Source organism: Drosophila elegans, unplaced genomic scaffold (assembly GCF_018152505.1).
Source record: "Drosophila elegans isolate 14027-0461.03 unplaced genomic scaffold, ASM1815250v1 contig_468, whole genome shotgun sequence".
Classification (NCBI taxonomy): domain Eukaryota; kingdom Metazoa; phylum Arthropoda; class Insecta; order Diptera; family Drosophilidae; genus Drosophila; species Drosophila elegans.
This window is the reverse complement of record NW_024545855.1, coordinates 3,053,642-3,074,251: the sequence shown is the minus strand read 5'-3', so window position 1 is coordinate 3,074,251 and position 20,610 is coordinate 3,053,642. Positions and strand designations below refer to the sequence as shown.

The window sequence follows — 20,610 nt, the reverse complement described above, 5'->3', positions numbered from 1 at the left end:
ATTCAGTTTTCATGACAAAAAGACATTTTTCAACAGTGCTATGCCCTGTCTGGAACTAGCCTTACCAAAGGACATTCTAACGCTTTATTCGACTTTTTCCTCTGCCTCGCCTTAAGTGACTTAATCAAATAACTTTGCATTCACTTTTTTTTTCTTCTCGACACTCGTGTTTTTGTGCATCTTCAGTGGTCTGTTTTCGCCTTTTACGGTGTGTTTTGTGCGCCATTAAACATGACTTTATTTTTGGCTTCGGCATTTTTCAGTTCTCTTGGCAAGTGCTTCTTATTTTAGAAAATTGTCGCTATTGTATATTGAGGATAGTGGTTTTTGTTGCGTAAAGTGACACGTAACCTGACATGACATTAACTAGACTATGAAAGAAAATGTCTGTGAATGAAAATGGCAAAAGCAACACCAGTTTAGAAGCTAGAGCTTGCTGTCTTTGTTTTAATTAATATAATTGCTAAGATTGTAAACAAAAAAAAATGATGTTATTTTTGTCACTGAAAATCTTAAAAGCCTGCTGAGTTTATCTACAAGCTCATAAAGTCTCACAAGCAAACTAATTTCGATAGACAAAAATGCACACTCTATTATTTACGTGAACCGGCCACAAAACATGTTTTCAAGTCCTTTAAATAACCATCCTAAGCAATCCAATCACTTATTTCTTAACATCAACCCTTTGCCAATCCTTTGAGATCATAAAAAAGTCTGTGGATTCGACGACTTGTTGACTTTAGTTTTTGCTGTTTCGGCGGCTTTAGCCACACCCACACACTTCGCCCACTTTCAGGCAGCCTAACCGTTGGAGAATGACCTACTGAAGAAGGAGAAAGGAAGAGGATGGGAGATAGAGACGGGGATAGCCAAGCTAGCATATTTTCCAAATTTCATTGCCTACTTTTTGGTCATCTAATCGCAAGGACGCACAGAGAAAAAGAGGGGATATGTACGAGTAGTATAACCCAGCTCAGTTTTCCAATTCTATTAAAATTCTTTGCCGGAAAAAGGGGGACTTACTCGCACAGAGAGACAACTACATATTAGAAAAGTATTAAATTACAGTAGAATATCCCCCACACCCATCTTCTACTTTCGGTTCACGCCTCTGTTTGCACAATGTCCTTGCTCAGGCCAAAGGAAATTATATGTCCTAAAACCACCCGGCCCCTACCCCACTTTATCCGCAGTCCGGCAAAGTGTGAAGTCATCGCTTTATAATCAAGTTTTCCTTTCAACTTTTCTCTTTTTTTTTTTTCTTTTTTTTTGTGTGTGCTTGCTGCTTGGATTTTTCTTTATTTTTCCTGTTTTCCCCATATGTTCGCTCAAATTGTCGCCTGCCTTGTGCAAGGATGCAGGGATATATACATGTCGCACAGTCCATCTCTCTATCTTTTGGGTCCTTTTGCTGAACCTACAGTCTGCCATGAAAATTAAATTGACCGTAGCTGCTTAAAGTTATTAAAGTCGAAGGAAAACGAGGAGGACTTTGACTTCTGTCTCTCGGAAATGTCAAAGTTTAGACAAGAACAGCAAGCTAACAGGAATGGGGGATGCTCTGTCGAATTGTCTTTAGCCTTTTTTTTTATATTAAAATTTAACGTGAAAATCGTTTTTAATAATTAATAACCAATTGATTTCAAAGGGATACAAAGGGATAAGTGCTGAAACTTTAATATGTTTCTTAAAATATAGGTAAATCTATTGTTTATATAAAAAAATGTTTCTTGATAAAAATTATATTTTTCGTTCTTCGGCCCTTGATTCGTTCGTTGATTAGTTTGAGTAAAATCTTTAGAATTAGTCATTTTATTCAATTTCAACCCTTTTTTATTAGCTGTTAATGCAAAGAGTATTCAACTATAAATAACTGCATCACAAAATTTCTTCGAGCCTTTGAGGCAAACTGCTAAAAAGAAGTGACAAGTTTCTAGCCAGGATTCACTTTGGCTTAGTCAGCACCAAAGTGGGAAGACAGGGCAAAATCCTTAGGTCCTTCCCCTTAGGTCCTTACTCAGCCTATGTATGGTAGGCAACGGGAGGATGGGATGTGTCAACTGCTCGGTTGCGGTCTATTTGAGGCGACTCCAATGACATCAGCACAGAGACAAAAGCAGAGAAAACGAGAATGAAATGCTGGTGCAAATTTGTCGGCCTTTCCTTTCAGCATTTCCCATTGGTTTTCCGAGAGAGAAAACGAGAGGATAGCTTCCCGAGAAAATTCCAAATGAGTTGGCTCATCTGCTGCTGCGGGTTTGGGTTGTAATTTTCCTGCCACTAAGTATGCTTCTTCAATATTTGTGGATGAGGCTCATTTTTCCCGTCATTGGCGTGTCACTTTCACTTTGTTTACCTTTCTTTTCTCCCTGGCTTTTCATAATTTAGCTTTGCAGACTTTTTGCGGTTGGGTAACTTTGCTGCTGATTAAATCTGCAAACACACACACAACCTTTGAGAACTTTCTTTTCATATTCGTTTTTTTTTTTTTTTCCTGCACTCGTTTCGTGTTTACTTTTAATTTGGTTAAATGAGGCATAAGTGAACACGAAAAAAATTATTTTTTTAAGTGCGTTATAATTTTTAATCAACTTGAGAGTGCGGATAAAAGGTGAGAAAATGAAAAAAAAAGAATGTTGGGTGGAGAATTTTAAAAATTAGTCTTTATTCCTTTTTCTTTGCCCGTAAGCCAAAGTTGTACTTGTCACTAATGATTTTGAATTTTTTCTTATCTTTACAGGTACGTGTATACTTGCTTTTCGAAATACCATATATATCCTTAGAATTGAGTTGGATAAAATAAAGTAAGTTTGCTTTTTTAATTAATCTATTTAAGCCCGGAAATTATCATCCATTTAGTGAAAGCTGGCTTTGATTATCGTTCCTTCGAGAACTTAATGTCGTTTAGTAAATCGGAAACCAATTGTTTAAATTAAACAATTATCAACCTTTTATCAACCAACAAACAATGCCTCAGTAAACTCATGAAGTGAAAGCGATGAACCTAATCTAGTTGTATATAATGGGTTGTGCTAAATGCGTGACTGTACGTGCAATTAATAACAAAGAAAAGATGACTGTACATCAAGTTCAATAATCATTGTGCTAAATTAGCAAAATCCTTACAAGCCAATTTATTAAACCCCAAACTAAATGCATTTTCAAGGTGCGACATCATTACCTTTTATTATAATGTTTACTTAAGCGTCGCTTTTGTTTATCACTCCTCGTTCTCAGCTTTTTGTTATTCACCTCACATTGATGCGATTTAAATACACTTTATTTAAATACTTTTGATGACACCTTTTCGAGTTGTTTTGTTGACCTATTTTAGGCTGTCATGTTTGTTGTCTCTGTGCCAATTTTAAATTTAATTAAAGCAAAAAGGTTTTTTTATTGTTTTATATTTATTTCGTTGGTATTATTTTTGTATAGAAGCTTTTGAAATTTTCAAATGCTAAAAGAAGTAGTATGAATTTAAAATAATAAACATCTGAAAATATGGTAAACTGAAGTTCCCGTTGTTCTTAAAATATAAAAAAGTAATTATGATTAGTTAGACAGCAATTGTTTTGGGAAGCCATATATTATAAATATTTAATTATATTATAAATATGTATTACTGGAAATAATTTTTGTAATACATGTTACCAACCTTCGGGCATTTAAAGGTTCGGTTTTCTATTCGATTTTGTTATTACATTTGTGTATATTGGTTACTCTTTGCTTTGACACTCATTTTTATTTGCATTGTCTGAAATTCGACATTGGCTCGCTTCCAGTTCTGTCCAAAATACCCATGAAAACGTTCCACCTTTTTCGCTTTTTATTTGTGTCCCTGTTTTTTCTACGTTCTACGTGTTTGAGGCAATCAAAATTGGATTTGCTGACATTCAAAAACTATTTGTTAGATGAATGACAAGCAAGTAAAAATATGGGTATTTTTAAATTAATTCATTTGAAATAATTTCATTTTCATTTGTATGTGTCATTTCACTTGCCTTTTTTGTATTGTTTGCTACTATTTTTATAGTACTTGCAATTGAATTTAATTTAATTATACATAAATAAGGGGGTGGGATTTTATATTTCTAGAGAAATAATTCAATTAAAAATGTTCTTTTATTTTAATTTGATTTGTTTTCCCGAGAACAACATCGCACTCTCTGGTCCGAAACAAAAAAAATGCATAATTGAAAAATCATAAAAAAAAAGTTGGGGGAGACAACAACGCAAATACGAATGGTATTCAATTCGTGGAACAAAAATGTCAAACATTGTACCAAATGTCAATTAAACATTCGACCAGGAGGAACAGCGAGAACAAATAGATGGGTTAACAGAGGGGCGGCGATAGGACCCCAGCCAACAATCAGAATCAAATTGATTTTTAATTAATTTTCGCCACATTTTTTCTCTCTTTCTGATTGTGACTGTCTGTCTGTCTGGCTGGCAGCAAAAAATGTGAGAAGTGATTGAAGTAAATGAATGGGAATTGCTCTGAATTGGTTGACCAAGCGACCGAAGAGGTGGGTGGGTTCAATGGCGGGTTCCTGTCTTGTCAACTATTATAAATTCAATTTAGATATGCCGTTCGATGAGTGCCAACAGGGCGGATGGATCGGATCGGACCGATGGGAGACAAATGAATGCGAGAATGCTGGCTGCCAGCAGATGAATAGCGGAATAAAAATTGCAAATGATAGTTGCAAAATAAATAAACAAAAAACCATATATATACTTAAAGAAGAATAGCAAAATGAATATATACAACATTTTTGTTTAGTAGCAATTTTCTAATTTTCTGTTATAGCCCAAACATGGAATTTAAATCGAATTCTCACATCTAAATAAAAAAAATATGTTAGCATTATAGTTCCACAAACCATTTATTAATTTTTTTTGTCAGCTTTTAAAAATATATATTTTTCAAACACCTAGCAAACAAAACGGTTTTCGCAACCACAAAACACGGTAATCCCTATCTAAACTTTTTACCCAAAGCCAACTACAAAACTTTTTTGTATAACCCTTATTATTTTGTTTTTGTCATATCCAACTGTTCTGAAAAAGTTGCAGTCGAATAAATTGTGGCATATTTCGTATTTATTCGAGGACGCGTTATTCAATTACCTGACAACCCTACCAGCAAGAGGCAACCACTCGACTCCACCGACTGACACACTTGAAACTTCAATGTAAATTCACCCGTTGCCACGCCTCCCTTTTGGTCTACACTACGCCCCCCTTCTATCGTATCTGGTTGGGTACTTCACTTTAGTGTGAATTGCAAATGAAATGCATGGTAGGTGGGCAAATTCAGGGCGAAAACATACACGCATTGCATGCGTTGACTTATCGCTATCGATAGGCCCTTGACAGGCTAAACGAATTTATTTTAGAAAACAAAACCGTTGACACCACCTTCAGTTCACGGTGGATATATATAAAGGGGAAATAGAATGAAATATGTCATTTATAAATAAAATGTCAAGGAAAACTATTGATTATTATGTGTGCCAATATTTTTGACATTAATTTAACTGGAAGATAGCGAACATAAGTTTAACTCATGATAAAAAAGGAACCGAGCTGTTATTATTCACTATGTGTTATATTACTTACCAATGCAATAACAAACATCAAAAACCCCTCTGTATAAAAGGGTATATCAAATCAGGAAGAAAATTCCCTACTATATATTTAGAGTAATATTAATTAATTACAGTCTGCTAGAACATGCAATTTAAGACTTAGTTGCTAATTGCTAAAACATAAGACGGAAAAACTCAAGGAACTAAGCTGGGCCTTATTCATCTCTCTTTCTCTGTCTTTTTCACACTTTGGCTCATTACAAAAAAAAATATATATATAACTGAGTGAGTGGGAAAGAGAGGCCAAAATGCAGTTAGGCAGGTCGTGGAAGCTTACAAATATTTTTAGGCCAAGAACCCGATCACGCTAATGGCGATTATGCTTGAGATCATTATGATCTCATATGATTTTTTTTTTTTTGCCATCGGAGCGTAATTCGTGCGGTTAACGAACTCCCAATCAAAGTGGTTTGACTGGAATACAAAAGTGCTCGCTCGGAGCGAAAGAGATGGGCTGATGAAAAGTCAGAACGAGATGGAGCATTAAGCTTGACTGGCAGCTTTTTTGAATGTCATTGCCGGAGTTTTGCGAGAGCGTAAGATCCGATCTCTCTCTCTATCTGACGCGGTTTGCATAATTTTCTTGGGGAGCCCAGCTTTTTCTTCTTCTTGCTCTGTGCTAATTTCTCATTCGCCCCGTGCATTGAACTTGTGAGCTAGAAAAAAAATGAAGGAAGGAAAAATAATATAACCAAACAAACAACAATCACGTGAGAGCGGCGCAACGAGAAACTACCGCTTAATTACCGATCCCATGTTGCAGCAACATGTTTATGGCAACAAGTTGTTTGTTGGTACTGTCGGTTTGGATTTGTGCTAAATGCAATTCGTACACTCACAAAAAATATATAAGTTGGAAATATAAAATAAAATTCTCTATAAATTCTTGGCTTCTGCTTAAGTTTCAAGATAATTATTATTTTTTTAAAACTACAAAATATACAAGGAATAATATTTAAAGAAATAATTGTTTCTATACAAAAAAAAAGATCTTTTTAAGCCAAGATAGTTTTATTGAAAACGTTGCTATAATTCTTAATGTCTAATTACTTTTCAAGCTTATAAGGGGAGCCACAGATTATACATATATATAAAATATGGAAGTCATATTGATTACTTTCCAAAAATAACTTTTTTAATGCTCGATTCTTCCAGGCACATTTGTACGTAATTTTGAACATCTGCTGAAGTCTGTTGCTGACTTCCCGAAAAACAACAAAACATTGTAATATACTTATAATAATAATAATAATCAATATGGATATTTAAAAAAATGATAATTTAAGCAATACATTCTTAGAATCTGTTTTTTTTACAGTGCAACTTTCGAATTAACCGTTAGATTCTTCTTGCTGGACAGCAGGAACAGGAAGAATGTTGTCTTGTGCCCATTTGGGTGAATGTCGTTGAAAATGGCCAAGGTGATGGTGATGGATATTCCATTTATTGCCAACAATTTTCCAGTTTTCATAAATGGAAGAGGCCTCAAGTGCAACCATCTCGATTTAACTCCACGTCATCTCTCTCACTCACTCGTTTTTCTCGTGCGTGAAATCGACTTTGCTTGTTACCCAGTATTACATGTTTTTTTTTTGGTTCACACTAAAACAAATTCAGCTTTGATGTTGCGACCTACGAACCTTACTTAATTTGTAATTTAGTGCGCTCCAGGTTTATGGTTTATTTTTCTTTTTTTCGTTTTTGATCTGTTTCGTATTTTAGCTCTTCCTCATATTTCTCGGTTCTCGGCTTAATTTGTTTAGTCACACTTTGTTGAAGAAGTCAACAAACTCCGCATGGGCTTGCTTAATATATAATACTCTCGACTCGACGCAGTCAACGAAACTTTTTTTATAGCTTGGTTGGTTTATGATCATTAAAATGCTTACAAGGCGTTTGAAACTTGTCATCCAGATGTGTATAATTAATGAAGCTCATTTTGGTTAGAATCGCTTCTACCCTTTCCTTTTTTAATGTTTGGACTGTGATTTTTGTTACTGGGCGAAATTAAGTTAACGGACGGGGAGGCAAAGTTTTTTGTACGAATGATAGATGTAATTTTTTTCAAAAAAAGCTTAACTTCTTTTACCTGTTGCTTTTGAATGAGCAAAATGTTATGTAATCTAAATTTCTATTGAGGAAATTGAAGTTCAACCCATTAAATTTGCTTAAATGTTTTAAATCACAATGTTATTATATCATAAAATATTGGTTCTAAATGATACAATCTTAGATTGATTTATAATGCTTTACGTAAATTTAACAAGTGAACAAGATTTTTCAGTTGAACAAAAAAAAAATGACTAAACTATTTTCCCGTAATTGAACATTGATGGATTTGTGAAATAAGGTTGAGGTGGCTAAAAAATAATATATATTTTACCAAATTTATAAATTTATTTTATTCATTAAAACCCGACAAGTTTGTTTATATTTTCTTTCTTAAGAATTTGGGTATTTGATCTTTCTTAAGCAGCACTAATTTTGCTTGTTTTAATTCGCCTTTGGGCAACCTGTTAACGTTTAGTATTTCTCCGAATTTGCCGCTTTTTCTTCAGCGGAAGTGGCGAACAAAAACAATGCATACATTTATCTATGCTGCTCACACCGCCCACAAAACCACTCACCCACCCATGCCACCCCCGCCCTTTAACCTTCGTACGGCGATTTTCTACAAAAGATAACTGCGCTTTTCCTTGCGCCAGCTGGCAATGCCGTGCTCCCTCTCTCCCTCTCTGCTATTATGACACCACTCTCGTATAAGAGCAAAAGTCTCCAATGGAAGAAAGCAACAGTTCGCTCTTTCTCTCTCTCTCTCTCTGTGTGTTATTCCGCCCTCTCTTTTGTTTCTGGGGTGTGCCTACAAAACGGCGGAAAAACGTCAACAACAAGTGTTTTTCGCTCAATTCTACACGGAGAGAGAAAGTCTCTTCTACACAAAATTCTCTTCTATAAAATTGCATTCTTCGGGTCTCCACTTCGTTTCGGTTCGTTTCTCCTCGGCTTCGACTTCGGCTTTAACATCGGCTATGGCTTCGTCTATGCTCGTTTTATTGGGCCAAGTTGGAAATCAACTAAGAGAATCTATACACGAAATTATTTCGCGATGGAACTCTGAACGCAACGGTTGTGTCCGCGCATCTCGTTTCTGTTTTACTATCCGCCGCAGTCGCTGTTTTCGTGGTTTATTTATCGCGCTAAGTAAATTCAAGCAACTAGCAAAAAAAGCATCCAACATTGTACAACAATTGTGCCTCCCATTAGTAAAAAAAAAGAATTATAAGAAAAAACCAAGAAAAAGTGTCTGGGAATTTATATTCCTACCCAAAAAAAAAAGAATTGCTAGATGGATTGTGCGTGTCGTTTAATTGATTTCAAGGATTGCCAAATGGCAAAAGTAAATTGAAACTGTCGTCGTTGTCGTCGTGGTCCGGGGATTAAAAGTGCAGATTATAACACGCAGAAGGAGAAGAGCTCCCATCCGGTGTGCACTCCTCATCGTTATTGTGGCCGCAGTGTCACGTCTGGCAAAGAGATTCGGCTTAAATTTAATTAAACCCAAAGAGGAGTTTAAAAAATAAAAAAAAAAAACAAAAGGTTCAAGTGATTGCCCCTCTAAAAAAAAACAGTGAAGTTTCTTATTATTTGTCCGGCAGACATCGGCCGGAAAGTGTTGCTAATACAAAAAAGTAGCAACTACAACAATTATCGCAGATCCGGGCGCTAGAAAGATGGTGGTTTTGGAAACTGCCAGCGCCCTATTGGGTGGGCCCTACGCTCAAGGCGCTCCCGCCTTGAAAATGGTGCAAAAACGCTACATTGGATTACATCAGTGGCTGGGACCAATTCGCACCAAAGAGTTAAAGGAGCATATTGTAAGTTTTTCCGGTGTCCGGAACACAAAACCATCTGTCGATAACGAAATGACTCACTGATCTGAAATGCCCACAAATCGAACAGATAACTATGCACCACACTTAATATTAAAGAAATGTGTTTCGAAAGCAGAGTTGCCTAAAAGATTTGCACAATAAACTGTAAAATATATGTACAAACTACAGAGTAAACGAAATTATTAAAAGCGCTTATTTATATATTTTGCAATCACTTATAAAAGAATAAAAACATAAATTTATTTGAAAAAGGTTAAAAATTGTAGAGTCAAATCCTATACATACGGCTGCCAAAAACTTCTAAAAAAAAAGTAACAATTTCGATTTAGCTTTTCCTAATCAAAAAGCTCACTCCAAAATTCGGTAATTTCCAGTGTCTTGTAATTGTTTCCGTTGATTGTTTTCTGTGTTTGTTATTTGTTTGCTACATTTTCCGCACAGTTTCGCTGATCGAGGGATTTGTATTGTCGATTTCGTTTTTCTGATGGGTGATTGATTGGCACATTGATTGATTATTTTAGTACAGAGCCAGCCAAATCCCTTTATTTACGCCTCTAAATGGCATGCAATTTTTTGCATACTTATTTCTACAATTGGATAATACAGTTCGAAGTCGGAGAATCTTCTGAAAAAGAAACTTATCTGTGTGCGTATGCATATTTTTTGCGTTCGGTTAAGGATTCATTTTTTTTTCGTTTTTATTAGATAAATACACACGGACCGAAAGGTAAGCGAAGAGTTCACTCTTGGCTTTAATTAATGTGAATGCCTGTGTGCATTAGTCGGTAAATTTATGACCCAGGCTTAAATAGCATATGAATTATGCTTTGGGGCCAGAACCAAAAGTGGGAGGAAGACATAAATATAGTGGAGGCGAGATAGAAAAGAGAGTTGAGTGCATTTTCCAATTGAGTGATTTATGCGCTTTGAAAGTCCCTGTAAAGTGGCTAAAACACAGTACGGTGGTACGTAGCAACATCATTATCGATGCATAATCACAGTGCACACTCGCTGTAAACAACATTTGAATGTTCAGTTCCCAAAACGGGCGAAATAGTAAATGTTTATAATTTGTTAAACATTGCTAAGCCATCCGCTAGCCTTAGCACTCCCACCCATTTCATACTGCCTTAAAATCACCCACAGATTACGTATTCGACGTGTGTTGTGCACTCAGGTTTCCATTTCGCTCTAGCATCACAAAACCGACCAAACTGACTGACTGACGCATATCAAAGTGCATAACCAAGTACTCAGTTATGGGTAAAAGGGTTATATTCAACTGTTACTGGGCTCCCTCCTCTCGTCTGTTACTTGAGGTTATTGTGGAAGGGGGTTCTCTAAATGAGAAATGCCATTGTCAAAGCCTGTGACACTCTGACGGTAATTAGATGGAAATTTTAGCCAAAGTACACATGCGAATGTTGTGGTGTGATTTCGTTATGCAAATGGATATGGATTTTATAGATCCATCTAGGTAGCTAACTGGATATTGGTTTAGGAAAATAATCTGAAGAACAAATTGAAAAATTGTGTGCTACTATTGCCTTACGTTTGAAATAAAACATGTTTCAGTTTAATATTAAAGATGTATTAAGTCTAGAATTGAAGTTTCTACTTCTGCATGGTTCCTAAGTATCACTCTGAGTATCTTTTCCTTCTCGTTCTTTAATTTTCAGCTGCCTGGGTAACTTTTCAAATAGATTAACTTCCAGCCAAACTTCTCGACAACTGCAATCTGCTGCTGGTGCTGCTCTCATGTCTCCAGTTGACCTGCTTAAAAGGCCCACAGAACCGCAGAACCACTACTACTGGCTGCCTGGGGCAACAGCTGTCGTGGGTTTTCCAACCACCTCGAACCCCAAAGCATTCGAAACCATTTCTTAGCCACTACACCACAAACCACCCCTCGGCAGTCAGTGGGTTAACCTCCACAAGTGGCCATGATGCCTAAGATGCTCGCTTCGCATCGCATCTATCCGTCTTGTCTTGTCCAACTGCAACTCGAAAACTTCACACAAGTTAAACACTGAAAAGTGCTTGAGGCGTACAGCAAGAGGCTTTTCTCCAAAGGAAAAACTTATCTTGTTTTTGTTGGCCTTTTCTAAATGTCATTACATCAGTTGCTCTCCCTGTCGCTCCTTTAACTCGGTTTTCTATTTTTTCCTCCTCCTCCTCCTCCTCTTCTTTTTTTTTTTTTTATTTAGCAGACTGCAACTTTGTTGAGCATTTTCCTCCGATTTTTCCCTACATCACTTGGTTCTGCTCAAGTGCATTTGGGCAATGCTGGAAAAGAAAGAGATATATAATATTGGGCGAGTTGTGTAGGAAGCAAAAGCTCAAGCAGCACATCATCAATTAAATCACGCAACTTTCTATGAAATTAGCCTCAGCTCTGAGCTATATCAAACGCGATCATGACTCCGGATTTCTCAGTTTTTCTTGTGATTTTTCGTATTCTCTGCTTTTCTTATTCCCACCTCCCCACCTAAGTCCAGAAATTGCAGTCTTCTTGCTCTCGACTGCATCAAGGTTTTCGCATTTTTCTTTTCAGATGAAAAATACTCTTTAGTTATTAATATCTGTGGTGTATACGAATATTGCAAAAATCGTTGTTAGATTTTTGTTTTAAATATCAAAATTATCGAATATAAAATTCGTGATTGTAATACAAATTCCTTTCGTATTTCTCTCATTCCCTCATTAAAATTCAATATTCAAATTCTTGTTTATCAAATGCAAATAACAAAAGTTTTAAAACAAATGAATATAAAGTGATGCTTAATTAATAAAAAAAGAAAAGTTTTTTTTTCAAAAACTTTAAATCAAGAGCATTTTATATTCGCTACTGGAAAGTACATATTGAAAATTCCGTTCATATTTCTCTCATTTTTCTTCGCTTGCCTTGCAAATTGCAATTGCCAAACATAATTTCAATTATGTGCCAGCGTGTGTGAGGGCCAATGCACATGTATCTATGGCTCTCCACTCCACCTCACTCACCTACCTTGCAACACCTGGACTGGATGAAATCGTTGCTATATCTTTTCGCTTATAGTGCAATTTTTCGTTTCTTATTTAGCTAGCATTCGTGTTCGGTTGCAGCTGCAAGTTCTCTCCTCTACTCGCATTGTTTTACACCCTTCGTAAATTAAAAGTTAATAAAAACTCACCGGTAGCTCTAATTTATTTTTTAATACTTATTTTCATGTTTCTTTTACGCTGCATTTTAAATTGCAGCAGAAAGAAAAATATTTATAGTACATATAGGAAGAGAGATGGAAACTGTGTATTTATTTCAGCTTCTGCTCTTTGTTGCTGCGGTGTTGTTGTGTGCAGATTTTATGCATTTTTAATAAAGCAGGCGAGCGCGGCGGAGTTGCAGAATTTTCCGTTGGCAGCGGTGAAAATTGCAGCAAATTAGGTGCCATGGATTCCCATTCAGAGATGGAGAGGGTGAAAAACTCAGGCGGATGGAAGATGAGACCTCGAATACCCCGAACCCCCATGTTCCCCATACTCATTCCCCAGATATTTGCGATGTGTGGAAGGAAAACTGCGGCATTAACGACTTTATGTGCAGCCACGGAGCAGTCGAAAAAACTCGATGAGAGGGGGGCAATGGAAAGCGGGAAAAATGCGAGCACGAGAGAGAAAAGATTGTGGATAAGTTTGGCTTTGATTCAGCTTATTTAAGTATTTTTTGTTGTGCTTCTTTTGGTGTGTGGCCAAGTTCAGATTTGGTTTGGTTGGGTTTTTCATTTGGCATACAGGTTAAAACTAGAGCAAGTTTAAAGAGGGGGAAATTCAAACGGATGCAAAGAATAGCGATCAAAAAAGAGGGGATTTAACATAATTAAGATTGCTAAAGAAATGTTTAATTGCAAATTTTTAAGCATAAACACAAAAAGAAAATATCATATTTTAATTAATACTTATACATCTCTTTATAAACAAAGAATATCTTGGAATAAAAAATCATGGATTGAAATTGTTGTAGCTTTTCTCTACTTTAATCTAGACATTACTTAATTTCACTTGAGATTCTGTACTTTTTTCCCAGTTGCACAAAAACTTTGTACTTTTTACGAGGTTTTGAGACTCTGTGAACTAATCCCATCAAATGTAGCTATCAACTGCATTCGGACCGTTTTTCCACCTGTGTCCAATAAGTTTTCATTTGCCTCCTGCTCCACGCACTTTTCCAGAGAGTTTAATAATGAACTTAACCATTTGAACAACTGCACACTACTGCAATCAATTGCAAGTCATTATATAGTTTTTGCCCGAACAGAGGGCATTTTTAATTAATTTTCTGTCAACGTTTGCAGAAAAATAGTCAAGAAAAAAGGAGAATCTCAGAGGGACGACAAATAGTACCCAAGGGTCTGTCTCTTATAATATAATTGTTTCGGAGGTCCAGTTTCAGTCACGTGTTTTAATTTCGATAAACGAGTGGCGAGGAACAGGAGCAAACAATAAAGTTATTAACAACATGTGTTGTCTGTCGTCGACAAATTTATACCATAATATTTTCCGCATTTCTCCCCCTTTAAGAGCTTATTTGCGACTTGAACAACATCTTGATCTTATGACTTAAAGTTGTGAGTGGCTTCGAGCTGAAACAAAAGGAAAAAGGAGGTTCAAAAACTGGGTTGTCTTTGCAAAGAGAAAATGAAAGCAAAAAGCTAAGAAAGGAAAGAAGAACTTTAATTTAGGATTCAAAGATATTTTTTCGAGTAAAAATATGGTACAAATTCAATAATAATAAAAAAGAAATACATAAAATGAAATAGAATAATAGTCCATAGAGTTGATAGTCACTGTGAAAAAGGTTTATTTGCATTTCTTAGGTAAAGTTTAATACAAATTTAAAAATACAAAAAAAAAAAAAAGAATTTTTCCCATTTAGCATGAGGTGGATTATCGACTTTTGTATCTACTTCACTTTCTGTTAGTTTCACAGTGATGTCTCATGACGTCGAACCTGAAACGAAAACTGAACCTGAAATTGAGGTAGAAAATGTGTGTTATGGCAAGTCAGCGTCAGTGGCTCAGCTTCAAATTTCCACCAACCACCGGGTTTTTGGCACATGAATTTGAATTCAACGTGACAGCAAGGAAAACTGGTAGGAAACACAGAGAAATAAAGAGAAGAAACACAGCGAACAGAGAAGCAATCTTGAGAGAAAAGTTTATTCTTCAGCTTTAGACTGCAAATTGGGTTAATTAAAAACTGCTCGAGGTCATACGTAAGTCATAGCCAAAAAAAAAAAAAAAAATGGGGGACAGAATAAGAACCAGAAACCAGACAAAAAGAACGCTGCTAAAAAGATGTGACAAACTTTTTCAATTAAACTTAATTCTCATTTTTTCTGTCGCTCATCTCTTGCTGCCACTTTTTCCAGCTCCGCTTTAAACGATAGCAAAAAAGCGTCACAAATTGAATTTTGATCGATATATAATGCATAGACCCGAAGGATAAATTCTGGGGATGGCTCCCGAGCGAGAGCTCTAGGCATGGAAAATGGAAAGCAAAATGACAGCAAATTAGCAGAGGCATAAAAAAGGTCGCACCCAAACTGGAAACTGCTAGACAAAAAAGTTTAGATGAAAAGATGAAAAGTTTGGTATGCTCTCTTTTTTTTTTGCCCTTTCTGCTAAGGTTCAAAGAAGTGCGAAATATTGACAGACATATAGGAACTAAAAATATTTAAAGTCAAGGCGCAATGCCTGAAATAATAAAGTTTGCTCAGGAAAGGTTAAATAGTAAAGTAAACTAAAATAGATATACAGCCTCAGTTGAATGGTTTTTTCTCGACACGCAAATTTAATCTGTGTTTTATTTATACTTGGTTCAATTTTCTTTATTTTTTTTACTCACAAAAACAAAATTAATTAAAAAGGGAAACCGTTTTAAAAACCATTAAATATTAATGTTTGAGTTACTTTAAAAAAAAAAAACACAAAAACCGAATTTTTTTTTATTATATAAAAAAATAAAATAGTATATTTAAAGTAGAAAATTCACGCGCCAGTTTATTGAACCACACACATATCAATGGATGGATGGGGTGGCTACCCAAATAAAAAGAAAAAGAATTCTTTTTCGACATGCAAAAAATGTTTGAATGAAAAGTAAGCAGAAGTAGCCGCCGTTGCCTCCTCCGCCAATTTTCCGCCGCCCCTTCGAAAAAGTTTCCCCAAAGAGTTTTCCCGTTTCCCCCTCGTTTTCCCGCGGAGAGTGTCATCGATCTGCCATGGGTCTACAAATGTGCGAGCATGTTACATATGCTCCTTTTGGGCGGGTGTGAGTTTTCCTCTTTCATCAAATGCTGGGCGCATCATTTTCCCCCAACCAATTCTGTCTGTGGGTCTGGGTCTATTTGCCAGCCCAGCCGCTGTTGCATTTCGGTCTCTGCGCGCTGCATATATAAATCGATAATTTTCCGCTCAAATGTGCGGAAAATTTCGTAGCCAGGCTTCTTTTTCCCCTATTTCCCTTTTTATTATACGACCCTTCGTTGTGCCATTGCGGTGAGGCTATTTATATTTAAAATTGTTAAACGAGGGAAAAGTTATATTTCACCTTGTTCTAAAATTATATTTCCACAGAAAAAGAATTTTACAAAATCACAATTCATTTATTTTTGATTTTTCAATGGCTGGGCAAATGTTTTGGGCAAAACATCTTTTCAAGTAAACAAATTATGCGTACACGCGATCAATTCATTGCGTTAAATATTAAAAGACATGTACTGAATAAATGAGCAGCTAAAAGGTTTTGTTTCTTCCATTTAGTTTTTCTTTAGCTAATTATATATATATTTTATTTTGCCTTTTATTCACCTACAAATCCAAACAACGTATTTCCTTCCGCTTAAAGCATATTGGCTTACCGCTGGGAAGTTATATCATATATTCACATATTTTTGCCATTTGGGTTTTTAAAAATATTACCATAAATCTGAACAATTTTTTTTCATGATATCTGTGTCATTTTTTTATTTTCTCAATTTATTTTGTGGCTAACTGGGAGTCAACGACCCGTCTTAAAGTAGTTTACTTACTGGTTGTATGTTCGTGTGTGCTTGGCCAGCTTATAAACGTGTCCGAATTCAGCTGCTGCTGCTGCCAGCCTAAAGTTCTTTGGCCGATGTTTTCAAATGCCACCCGTCCGTCTCTTGCCCAAAAAATCACACATACCATATGTGTGTGTATAGCCAGTGGCTAGGAAATCATGTCGGAAAAAATGTTATGACTTGATTTCTGGGGATTCTGTTTCTTTTTTCTTGTGTGTCTTGTTTATTGCATGATGGCCGAGAGCTACAAGTCAGTAAGTCAATTGTCAACACTTGAAGAGCACATTTCGTTTCTCTCGCCTTTTTTTTTTGTAGCAACAAACTTTGGAACTGGTTTTTGATGTGTATTTTGTTTTATTGTTATGATTATTTGGCCATTACAAAGTTGACTAAACTTTGGGCTGATGACTGCAGAATGATTTCATTGTAATTGTTTTGAATTCGAGTGCTTTAAAAGGTTCCTAATTTATGGGATGTTATTACAAAAATGCTTGCTTGTTTTAGCTGTTAAATAAATTGTAAACATGTCATTGGAATTTCAGAAATACAATTTAATTAGCTGAATTATTTGACAATTATTCCCATAAGTTGTTAAAAGTGGGGTAATATAATAAAATATTTAAGTAAAATATTAAATAATAACTTAAGGATTATGAAGAGGATTTCGGCCTTAAGGTGTTTTTTGTTTTGGAAGGGTCAAATATTTATTTTTTTGAGAATTCAAAGAAATTCAATTTTGCACTCGTGTTTAATAAATTGTTTTGGTGTCACAGAATTCACATATATAAAGCTTTATCAGCTCCATTGTCTTGCAAAACATTTATATAAATTTACTTACTTTATGGCAAAAAACATTGCGTCAAATTAATAACCATTTTTCATTCATTTAATATTATTTTGATGATTTGTTTTAAAAGAGATATTGTATATATATGGCAAAAGCTTAAAGGGGTTCACTCTATTTTTCTCTTCTCCAGTTGTTGGTTTTAATTTGATTAAGTCTAAAGGACAAGTTGTCGACCTAATTATGAGAACAATAATGGCCAACAGCCACAAGAGTTCAACTCGAAAGGCAAGCCAAATAAAATAATCCAGAAGGGGCTGCAAATCATAAAAGTGTATAACAATTAAATTATAAAAATGTGAAATGATAAACTCGTTTTTATACAAACAAATTGCAAATGCTTCGCTTCTAGCCAGAGTCATTACTTTAATTAGTCAAATATTTAATGCACTTCTATGCTCTGGGCTCTGTGCTTCCTTTTCTCTGCTTTTCCTGTGCTAAACCTTTTTTAGCGGGAATTTCGAAGGGCAGAAGGGAAATACAACAAAAAGTGGAAACATTTCCGGCTTCCGCCAAACTGTTTCCTGGCCAACGATAAAATACTTTTTTCTGCCAAAGCTAATGTGTGTGTGTGTGTGTGTGCGATCCGGGGGTTCCCTTTGAAAAACCTCTCGAAAACGGAGCCGTTAATTTGCGCTTTGCCTTTTGTGAAAATGGAGCAAGTTTCGGTTTATTTTTTCCCCCTCTTTTACATTTGGGTTCTGATTTTTTCCCCATGGTTGTATTTTAAATTGTCTGCACTTAAATTGAAATTAACGAGGCGTAAATTTTTTGGTGTATGATACGAAAAAATAGGATACAAACGTAGGATTTTTTTTTAGGATTGCGTTGCCTTGGTTTGATTCTTTGCCTTTAATTTGGCGCTAAGTGTGGAAATTTAATGCGTTTCAAGTTAGTTATAAAAAAAAGGGGGAAATGAAAAAGAACGTAGAACCCAAGAGCTGTCAGTAAGAATTATTGTGCCTGTAATGCAATGCGTGCTGCAGTGGGGGCGTGGCAAATCACACCCACACACAGACACACACCCATAAACATACAGAAACAGGAGACGACGACGCCGCCTCAGTGGAAATAAAAAGCCGCAAGGATTTATCACTTTGGCATCGCTCTCATCCGAGTCCCTCCTCCTCGGTATTCGGTATCTTCTCTGCATTCGATGCTCCTTTGGTCCGAGGAACATCCACATCTCATGCTAACAAGTTCTCCCCTCAACCTCAACATCCCGACTCACTAACTGACTCTTGTGGCTGGGTTACTTACCTTTGGCTGGGGCATCAAAGCACTAAGAGAAATCTATGAATTCAAAGAAAATATTGAAATTAGGGTTTATAAATACCAGTAAATTTAATAATAATTACATTAGGGTGTCTTTACTTACGTCTAAAACAATTACTCCTAAAAATTTCAATCTACAAATAAATTAGTTGAATTGAATTTTAATGAAACTTATTTATATATAAAGTAAATATATCTCTAAATCATAATTTTGGGATATTAAAAGAATAGTTCACAAAAAATGTTTACTCATAAAATGTTTAATATTTTTATGGAAGTAACGTACAGTTTGACTAACTAAATACCAGTATATTAATGGAAAATTGATGTCTTTAATAATAAATAAATAAATAACTGTAGAATCTTTAATATATTAAAAATTATAAAGATCTTAATTTTTTTATACAAATCAAGTTCACCATTGATCTACATATCGGGAATAATTTTTATGTTATAATTTGTATTTAGAAATCATAAAATAACCATTATTCATTAATTAAAATCTAAAAACAAGAGTTTGTATTATATAAATCCAAACTTAATTCTTAACTTTAAATATAAGATATCAGCGTTTTTTAACCACAAATGTGTACTATTTGTATAAGAAGTAATTCTTTTTTTTTCAATGTACAAAAGTGGAAGAGGAGGCAGCCAAATGAAGGATGATGAGGGGCGGTGGTCGGAGTTTGTGGGTGGAGATGGCAGCTTAAAATGCTCTTCACTGCCATCTGTCGTAGCATATGTAAAAGGTATTATGGCTAAAAGCAAAAATATTGCATTCGACAGTGCAATTTGTTAGCTACGACTTTTTGAATGATGTCGATGAGGAGAAGGGGAATGGATAGGAATGGGGATGGGTATTCGAGTGGATATATGGTTGGAGCAGAGATCTAGGGGCCAAAAGTTAGCCATATTGAGTTAAGTGCGTTCTGGATTTGATTTTGGTCTTCACCGACTTGCTGGTGTTGTTACTGTTGTTGTGTGTTGGACTTGAGTTCTGGTGTTGTTGATGTTGGGCACATTGCATTGATTGGTAGTTAACCCATAAGTCAAAGCATAACTACGATTTGTTATGCAGCTGGATATTTAAGTATCGAGAGTAGATCATTTTGGGGCGACAATCAATTATTTCTGCATTGGCATTGTTTCTGCTGAGGCAAGTAATTGGTTGAAATTTTCTTTAATGGAATAAAATGAGTTAAAGCACTACAAAATTAATTATAAAAATGAAAAAATAGCAAACATTCTTTTGAATCTTCGTGTATCGTTTTTTGAGACAAGTATCAAGCAACTACATTTGCCACGAACGTGCCCGGTACAGTGAACACGGGTCGTTCTTCTCGGAAGTATATGCCGGCTACGTGTAACGTGAGTTAGCCAAAGTATCTGACAGATACACATGCTCTCGTGTTCTGACAATGATTCAACTTTTTGTAGCCTATGGCCAAACGTATCACCTTGAAGCGCGTTTGAAAAGTGTCAAAGTATCTGGGAGATGCCACACTGTTACCAGTTTTTCAGCTTCTTTGAGTATTTTCCATGTCTTTCGCAGTGGTAAAATGTGTCACGTAAGAACAATTATGGAAACTCCCGCAGACAAACTGTGTCACACGTCAGCCAAACTCAGTGAAATTGTCGTAATTCATAAATGGAAGAGAAAACAAGCATTTTGGAACCTCGAGTTATCCACTGTCTGAGCATTCGTAATGAAAATCCAATTTCATTGCATTTAAACATGGAAGCACACAGTACAGAGTGTGAAACGAAACTTTCACCCAGAAAGTATCTGCGCGCATCCGCATGTGTACAATTATTTATTGTGGAAAACCAGGCAGATAAATGAGTTCTACGTGATGCTGCGC

General features: G+C 35.7%; 2 protein-coding genes across 3 annotated transcripts in view; both read left to right on the top strand.

Moving 5' to 3' along the window:
* LOC108142892 (maternal protein pumilio) overlaps window positions 1-20,610 on the top strand; it is a 183,684-nt gene that overhangs the window by 80,039 nt on the left and 83,035 nt on the right.
* Window positions 8,739-20,610, top strand: part of LOC121467534 — a 51,611-nt gene continuing 39,739 nt past the window's right edge. Inside the window, exon 1 of one of the 2 annotated variants that reach the window (XM_041709017.1) lies at window positions 8,739-9,529. In XM_041709017.1, the coding sequence (XP_041564951.1) occupies window positions 9,386-9,529 (144 nt within the window). In that variant the 5' untranslated portion in view covers window positions 8,739-9,385. The remainder of the gene's footprint in view (window positions 9,530-20,610) is intronic. The other variant, XM_041709018.1, reaches the window with a different exon arrangement.